The sequence below is a fragment of the Adiantum capillus-veneris genome, chromosome 1 (assembly GCF_014529385.1).
Source record: "Adiantum capillus-veneris isolate H3 chromosome 1, ASM1452938v2, whole genome shotgun sequence".
Classification (NCBI taxonomy): domain Eukaryota; kingdom Viridiplantae; phylum Streptophyta; class Polypodiopsida; order Polypodiales; family Pteridaceae; genus Adiantum; species Adiantum capillus-veneris.
The window spans coordinates 161,944,808-161,953,575 of NC_140931.1; the positions used below are offsets into that span (position 1 = coordinate 161,944,808).

At 43.5% G+C, this 8,768-nt stretch overlaps 1 protein-coding gene across 4 annotated transcripts; it reads left to right on the forward strand.

Moving 5' to 3' along the window:
- The first annotated feature begins 2,617 nt into the window (after positions 1–2,617).
- Positions 2,618–5,625, forward strand: LOC147465914 (uncharacterized). 4 transcript variants are annotated; one of them, XM_086522688.1, is made up of 4 exons: positions 2,618–3,002; positions 3,123–3,195; positions 3,476–3,575; positions 3,694–5,625. In XM_086522688.1, exon 4 carries the CDS (start codon positions 3,785–3,787, stop codon positions 5,276–5,278), a length of 1,494 nt encoding a protein of 497 aa, XP_086378814.1. In that variant the 5' UTR covers positions 2,618–3,002; positions 3,123–3,195; positions 3,476–3,575; positions 3,694–3,784; the 3' UTR covers positions 5,279–5,625. The 4 variants fall into 4 exon arrangements, with proteins under 4 accessions (XP_086378814.1, XP_086378823.1, XP_086378817.1 ...); XM_086522697.1 differs by having other exon boundaries at positions 3,089–3,575; XM_086522691.1 differs by lacking the exon at positions 3,476–3,575 and having other exon boundaries at positions 2,619–3,002; positions 3,089–3,195.
- The last annotated feature ends 3,143 nt before the right edge of the window (positions 5,626–8,768 follow it).

Genomic DNA, 8,768 nt, shown 5'->3' on the forward strand with positions numbered 1-8,768 from the left:
CCTTGCAGATCTTTTCACAAAGGCATTGTCTTGTGAGAAGCTTGAGGCTTTCCGCAAAGCTTTAGGATTACTCCCCTTTGTGGACTGATCATGTCCTTAGGGCATGGCACTTCCCTTTACTCATGTGCCAGCTCTCGTTCACCGCATCACTCCAGGGGGGATTTGTTACTATATACATGTGGTAGTGATGTGTGTGAATACACTAGGACCGCCGGGGCATTTTTTTCCTCTTTAGAAGGTTTTTTCCCCCGTGCATTGTATATACGTCCATCACTATAGGGCTATCTATCTTTCCATTGCACACTAAGTAATACACTCTCTATTATGTGCCTTGAGCTTCCTTCGTCTTCTCCAAGCTGTGGGTGTTTCTCTGCAACCCTAATTCCAACAGTTGCTTCATTTTTTCTTGAGCTTATAAAGGCGATTTCTTTAAATCGTCAATCGTAGTCTTACGGGGTCAACTTGATGAGTATAGTTCTTGATCATGATACATTCTAAAATGAAAAGTTATATTTTTAAAAGACCCTCTAGCTAACATATTCAAGCATATCAAGAGGGTTTTCTTAAATAAACCGTCTAATGCAAGTAGCATTTAATTTAAATTTGTTAAAAAAGGACACTGAAAGTGTCCTGTTTTGGTACCAAATTAGTGTTAATAATCCTCTACGATAAACTCACGTGATATGATACACATTTTGATAGTGACCGCCCTAGGTTGCACACATCCTCCATGGATCTCTCTCTCTCTCTCTCTCTCTCTCTCTCTCTCTCTCTCTCTCGTGTAAGCTCCCCCATGAGACTATATACCATGAGGTCTTAATGACCCAAAGGCGATGGGATCAACGATGCATGACTTTTTGTGCATATATTGAGAAAGAGCAATGGCCGAAGAAAACTTCAGTGAGTTGTCCCACACTCGCATCCAAGTTTCAAACTTGAGCCCTTTCGCTTGGCATCCCAATGCTCTACCCATGTGCCCGTGTGGGATTCCTTGTCTCCCAAGCCACTTCACTCCCTCATAAAGTAAAGTCGGGCAAGAAAGGCAAGGGAAAAGTAAACACACACAAATAAAAAGCAAGCATGGACAGATCACACGCGATGTTCGGATATTTCACAAAAAATGTGCCCCACTTCAACGTCATCTATCCCACCGCTTGCACTTCATTCAATACCCCGTGATATTTAGTGTTGAGAGTAAGTCCCCCTCTCTTTGCATCAAAACACGTATCTCCACGGCATGACAAGAGAGTGACACGTGGACATGCTCAACTTCCATTATTTCTTAGACAATAATATACGTATAGAATGGGGGCAAACATAAGCTCATATATTACGGGAGAGATGGGTGTTGGGTGTGCGCAAAGGAGATAGACAAGGTAGTGGATGCAAAGGAGATGGTGGCGAGGTGGGTGCAGAGCCTCGTCAATAAGTGACACAAGGTCAACGTCAAGGGATCGACGATGAGCGTGGAATCGATGGGGCGCGTGTGATTTGGATCGTCAAATCTCCGCAGTAGGGGAGACAGGTTTTTATATATACAGCCCCGCATGCTTTGCAACGATACATGCTAGCTCGGTTGGTTAAGCGTTGCTCTGTGGAGTGGGAGGTTGTGGGTTCAATGGGTGTCGCGACATGCAGGAACCCTAATTTTTTTAATCGACCAAATGCCATCAACGGTGGATTAAATCCCCGTCATTGATCCCTTCGCTTTCCTAGTGTCACATATAGTCGAGGGGTGTAGAGGGTGGAGACAAACACAAGATTGGGGGGCCTTAGCGATTATTCACACGGGCATGGACAGATGGAATCAAGGACCCCTATCCACCCAAGGCTATGACGAGAGTCAAGAGTTGTAGGCCTTAACGATAATTCACACGGGCATGAAAAGATGGGATCAAGGGCCCCTATCCACCCAAGGTTATGACGACAGTCGAGAGTTGTAGATTTTGTTGCGAAAGTAGTCTTGGTACTTTTGTCCCATGAGATGCTTGCCTAAATTTGCCTACATTTCAAGAAGGCATTCGCAGCTGACGTGGTATGGCAAGGGGACGAAGTAGTCTCGGCCATCGAAGTAATCTCAGCTATGAGAGATTACTCTTTCACCGAAAATACTTTGCTAGTATTCGAGGTTACTTTAGCTCAAGGTCTATGGTGTTCATTCATCCCATTGTAGATCTCATAGCCCATGCCTTGTGCAAGATACACTCGCGGGATTGGGGGTGGTATATTCCAACTAATGGAATTTTTATTCTACCCAAGCAAAAACGGGTAAAATGAAGGAACAAAGGAATAGGGGGGAACTCGGACAACACGATAAGCTGGGACTCGGGAGGCCCAAGGGGAGGGGCCACGTAGAGGGAAATGGAGAGGAATCCAAACCACACCATTAAAGGGTGACCACGTGAGACAAGGGTCATCCCATTTCCTCTTTGCTCGAAATTTGACACCCCAAAAAAAGAGCAAAAGCCTTTTCATTGCTGTGTGCAGATATAACTTCAACCTGGGCCTATTATTACTCTCACACACACACCACTCTCTCTCGCACATAGAGAGAGAGAGAGAGAGAGAGAATGTAAGAGAATGTACCTTTATTAAGGGCGTGTATGTGTGTTACAGCCACTTGATCTTGTCTCATCATAAGCCCTCATTGCACTCATCGAGTCATCATCATTCCCCTCTTGTTTATATTTCTTTGTCATTCACACTCCACAGGGTTTCTTCCTTTTGCTTGCTTCCTGTTTCTGCTTGGAAGCTCCTGAGTTGGGCCTCACATGGGCTTGTCCTGCCATGATTTTTGTTGGCTCCTGCCTTGCTCTCCCTTGCCATTTTCTAACTTCTCCCTTTGGCCTTATAACCTCTCCTCAAGCTTGCGTTTGCCCCTTGCAGACCAGCTTACCACACTTGATGTCGGAACTGTGAGCTCCATCCACTCTTGGCGCACTAGCTCTCATCCTTCCATGATGTGATCCCAAGCAAGGGCTGGAGACAGCTTGCTCATACAGGTGAGTCTTTTGGACTATCTCTACCACTATTGGTCTTTGCCACAGGTGAAGGTGTAATGATGATTACCCTGCTAATGGATACTTAGTTGCTTAATCGAGCAACCTTTGGATCTGTCGCAGCTGCCGATCTCTCGCAATCCGTCTTACAGCTTTGTCGTGGGCAATCACAAGAGTCGAGCTTGTGTTAAGGCTGGTGAGTTCTCCTACTTTGCATGTTACTCGGTTACAATGATGCCCGCTGAAGGATCCAGCTTCTTTTAAAACAACATGTCCAGAGTGGGTTCTGTCTGTCACATAGAGCTCTCACAGCAAACTGGGTTTTTGCACTGGCTTCAATTTAAGGACCTGCAAACTGTAAATGAAAGCAATCAAGCAATCTGAGCTTGGAGTAACAAATGATTTGCTTAAGAGACATTTTCAGCAGTAGTTTCGGACAGTGCACAATGACCCATTCAAAGATCATGCATTTTCAGTATGCCTCGATCGTTCTTGTCCCGGATACTCCTCGTGGATCATGTCCTAGGCAACCAAAAGCTTGTTTTAGTCCTTTGCTAGAACTAGCTGAAACACTGGGTAATAGTCGTTGCTTAATGTCCCTTTGCCTCTATTGGCATTTGAGTTGCATGCTTGTCTTCCAGCCCATTCCAATTTTGAGATGACTTGAGATCTCCATTTTCATTGCTTGTACCAGGAACGCTTGTATATGCCAATGCATATTCAGTCCTTGCTAGCCCTGCTAAACAAGTAACCATGCTATCTTGAGTACACAAAGATCAACATCCATGGATGGAAATGGGGAGGAACCAGAAACTATTGATGTATGGGAGCTCATGAGAGATCTTGATGATGATGAGGAGGAGGACCCTCTACATTCAATCGCATCCTCGTCAAAGCAAGTAGCAACATCGGCAAAGTTTTCACCAGATTCATTCGCATTAGAGCCCTCTGATGTGAAGGTCGAAGTAGCTCAATGTCTGTCTTCTTTCCAGACACATAGCATCCCTGGACGCTCCTTTGTAGGCCCCGCCCAAGGTTCAAGTAGAGATCTTCCAACGTATGGAAAGGCCAGAAGCAAACACGCATCTGTAGGTGGTCTCACCTTACACACATCAGACCTGTCGAATGTTAAGCTTGCGGGACCTACACAAGAGACCTTAGCCGAGCACCTACAGAGATCTCTGTCGTTTGAAACATCTCCAAAGAAGGAGATGAGAAGAATCTTTGGTCAAAAAGATGCCATGAATGCATATTATAACAAAGGGCTGAAGCTGGGCTTTGATAAAGATGCATCCAGCTTCTCATCAAATCAGCTTCCTTGGGAAGCCAGGGAATCGGTAAGCTCTCCATCGACTCCATCCTTTTCAGAACCTGTGAGCCTCAAGAAGTGTTTCCAAGAGGATGCGCACAGGTTGAAACAAAGGCACGAGCACCGAGCATCACTTGAAGTACCTGGCCATATAAAAGCTCAATCGAAGCTACCTCCACATCAAGCCAGCCATCCACAGCTTGTGCGCGCATCCAAGGTACTAGGGCAAACCAGCAAGGTGCCTGTCAGCTCTCATAACATGCGCAGCTATGTCGGAAGCAATGTGGATGTAGGTGCCAATCATAAAGCTCCAAGTCATCATGTGGTGGCAAAGAAAATGCCATATGTGGGGCTTAGCCAAGCTAGAGAATTATCCCAACAGGGCCGTGTTCGCAGCCTCCGGCATTCCTTCACAGTGGGGAATCGGAGCAAGGAGCCATCAGAGATGAGAAATTTCTCTGTCAACAACAGATCAAGTAGCTTGGAGTTTGAAAAAGGAGCAGCAGCTCCGAAGGTGAGAGTTGTGCTCTACTCGACAAGCTCGAAGGAGGATGTGCAAGCGTTTGAAGACAGTAATGCGGCAAGGGCGGTGCTTAAATCCATGGTGGGTACTACGTTTGAGGAGAGGATCATCTCGCAGCATGCCGAGTATGAGCAGGAGCTGAGGAGGGCACTGAATACAGAGAGCGCGCTTGTGCCGACGGTATGTGTGAAAGGGAGGTACATCACAGGGTTGGATGATATCATGCAAATGTACAAGAAAGGCGTGCTGAGGGCGCTTGTGGCGGAGTCGCTGGCGCAAGAGCTGAAGCCTGATGCACCCTGCATCTGCAGGGGCGGCAAGTTCTTGATCTGCCCCGCCTGCAAGGGCAAGCGCAAGCTAGCCCGAAAGGAGGGCGACGACGATGTGGTATGTCGCCATTGTAGTGCCACCGGCCTCATCAAGTGCCCCAATTGCATCAATGTATAAGTACACTGGGTTTGTCTCAACACCCAACCTAGTGGGGAAGTTTTGGGTAATCCTCTTTTGTGTGTGTGTGTGTGTGTGTGTGTGGGGGGGGGGGGGGAGGCTCCTTTGGTTGTCGTTTACCCACGCGCATGGGTGTGTTTTTGTATGTGTGGAGGTGTGACTCTCTCTCTCTCTCTCACACACACAAAACTCACATAAGTGCGCTCAACATGGCTGATCGAGATTGGTCATATTATCGACATATTTTCTTGCAAGTAGTGGACAATGGTTGTAGTGAACTTGATCCAAAGTAGAACTCTCACCATTGTTGTTCTAAGGAATCATGATCTTTCTTGTTGTTTGAGCCTTCTATGGTCTTCTTCCAACCTTCTTTTGTGAAGATAAAGTAAGGTGGATCAATAAAAGAAGTGTGTTATTTTTTGGGAATTAATAGTTACAACCCTCAATGTTGATCTTGAATTGAAAGGCATATGAAACTACTCACAATTTTTTATTTTGATTCAAAACGTTTACTCCTTAAGTGTGTGTGTGTGTGTGTTTCTTTGTGAGCACATGCATGTGTGTAACATTTACATCACTCGAGTGCGGTAGATTGTTGATCTGAGCTCTTTCATGAGTAATAGAACTTGAATCTAAGACCCGTCAGATGGGTCTTTGAGGTCCCTTGGTATTGTTCATATGGCATTAAACAACTTTCGTCTTCCTTCTCATCTTCTCGATCCTCTTGCTCTTCTTGTCCGTCTTCTTTTTCTTCTTCTCCATTCAATGAAGAGGGTTTTTAATTGAAAGATTATGGACTTAGTTCACTTTCTCATTCCATTTGGCCAAATTTGTACAAGAATAAAAAACTTAGAAGGCTCCACTCAATTATTTTTTTCATTAAAATGCAAATAGGATATGTATGGAGTATTGTACCTATCCTTGGAGTTGATATATAAGTGCATGTAGGTCGACTGAGAGAGCCCATAAACGTAGGCTGAGAGATTTTCTCACCTGTTTTCTTGTACATACTAATAGCACTCACTTATCGGCACATCAGCTTTAAGTGGGAGTTTGTTGGGGTAAAGGCGTTGTGCCTTTTTCCGGAGCCGGACGTTTGATGTTCGACTTCTCAGTGTACATCTTTATTCTTCATATACACAAAGAATAAAGAGCTCCTCACCAGAATTCTTAGAGGCTTGTTGCTTATTCGGGGCCGGACGTTTGATGTCGAACTTCTCAATGTACATCCTTATTCTTCATATACACAAAGAGTAAGGAGCTCCTTACCAGAATTCTTAGAGGCTTACTCCACCCACAGAATCTGTCTTCTACTCTCCTCCTCCCTCGCACTCCACATGCACCGCGCATAGCTTACGCACCTAGCGTTCTCACAAAAATCCATGGAAATGCTTTCCCATTTCCCATGAGGAATCTCCGAAGGATGGAGTCACTCCCCAAACCTTGAGAATTTCATGTTTATTGACCTGACACCTATTGTATTGCATCACATAAGTTTGGATGTCCCTAAATAAACTAAGCCAATAAAATTTTCTTTTAGCTAGTGCATAGGTCTTTTGAATTCCAGGATGACTTGCACTTGGACTATCATGACTTTCATAACAATAAGAACTCAAAATTTACCAATAGTTGGTATGCACACTCTACCCTTATAGAGCAAGTACCCATTGTCAATAGAGTAGTTTGCATACTTCTCTCCCTAATAAAGTTTATCACCCCCCTTTGAATTTGTAGCTGTCAAAGAGGATGAAGGGTCTATTTCAGAGCTCTCTTGATCCAAACTATACCCAAAAGTATCAGTCAGTCTCTCTGAACTAACTCTCTCTTCCCTATCTGTCGCACCTATCACCAGTCTCTTTGGACTAGCACTACATGACGACGAGGAAGGTGGTCATGTCTTTGACATGGTGCAATCGTATACAGCGTATCAAACCTCTATAAAAGATGGATCGTGCTTATATCAGCCACGACATGACTCCAAGAACTTATTCTTGAAGACCGTGAATCTTTATTTACTAATTGTGGCACGCGACTAAGTGCATCCATCACACTACATTAAATTTACCTCTTTGGTAATGTATTTGAAGGTTCAATTTTTGTAGGATCTTTTCCAACCGAGCTTTTCTTCCCTTCATTTCATTCTGACTTGAAAGCAATTTTATACTTTCATGGTCTATGCAGACCTCAAAAGTGGCACTATTTGAATAGTGTATCCACGTTTTAAGTGCATGTAATATCGCTAGTAAATTTCGCTCATAGGCAGAGTAGTTATGATGAACACAATATAATCTTTTACTCTCAAATGCAATTAGGCATCCCCTTTGCATAAGTACGACTTCAATGTCCTCATCACTTGTGTCTATCTTCAAGACAAATGGTAATTTGGATCACCTATAGTCAATATAGGTGCAACTGTTATAGTCTCCTTAAGCTTTTCAAAGCTTTTCTATTGGACTTCCTCCCAACTTATACTTTTACTTTTTAATCTCAATTGATCTATCAACAAGACTGCAATCTTTGTGTAGTCCTTAGGGTTTAGGTGGTAGAAGAACCCCAACATATCAAGAAAAAATGCAGTTCTTTGATATTTCTCGCTCTTGGCCACCTAAGAATATCTTCCAAGACACTTTCTCAAGCTCCATCTGTGTTCCCTTTGCAGATATACTGTGACCAAGATAATGAATCTTGGTTTCAAAGAACTCATATTTTCTTTCTTTCGTAAATAAGCTAATGCTTTCTCAATAACTCAAACACTAGACATAGATGTTCTAAGTGTTCTTTTTAAGATTGAATATAGACGAGTGTATCATCTAGAAAACTACTACTAATTACCAAAGTAAAACAATGTCAATGAGCATCAAGTGCATTGGTTAGCCAAAATGGCATAACCATTGACCAAAAATACAAAATGTCCACGGGTCCTAAATGTTGTCTTCACAATATATTCTAGTCTAATTCTTACCTGATGGTAACTAGATCTCATGTCTATCTTTGAAAAATACTTTGACCCAAAGAATTGATCAAACAACTCATCTATATGCAACATCGAAAGATTTTATTTAATCATTATTTGATTAGGAGCCCTATAGTATATGCACATCCTCATATATCCGTCTTTATTATTTACCAGAAGAATTGGTGATGCCCACAGACTAGAACTAGGCCAAATAAATGATTTGTTCATGTATTTCATTAACTATTTTTCCAATTCATGTGTCTCGAAGCGACTTAATAAAGAGTGCGCGAATGTGGTGCGTGTGCGGGGAGAGAGAGAGAGAGAGAGAGAGAGAGAGAGAGAGAGAGAGAGAGAGAGAGAGAGAGAGAGAGAGATGTGGGTGGAGAAACTCACCACAATGTGTGTGAGAGAGAGCACCTTATTCTTCTATCTATTAAAGAGTAAGGTATGTACTAGTGATGGGCAATTGAACGCCTCTGGTGCATCTGACCGGGGTAAGAGGCACACCACCTTTACCCAAACAATCTCCCAATC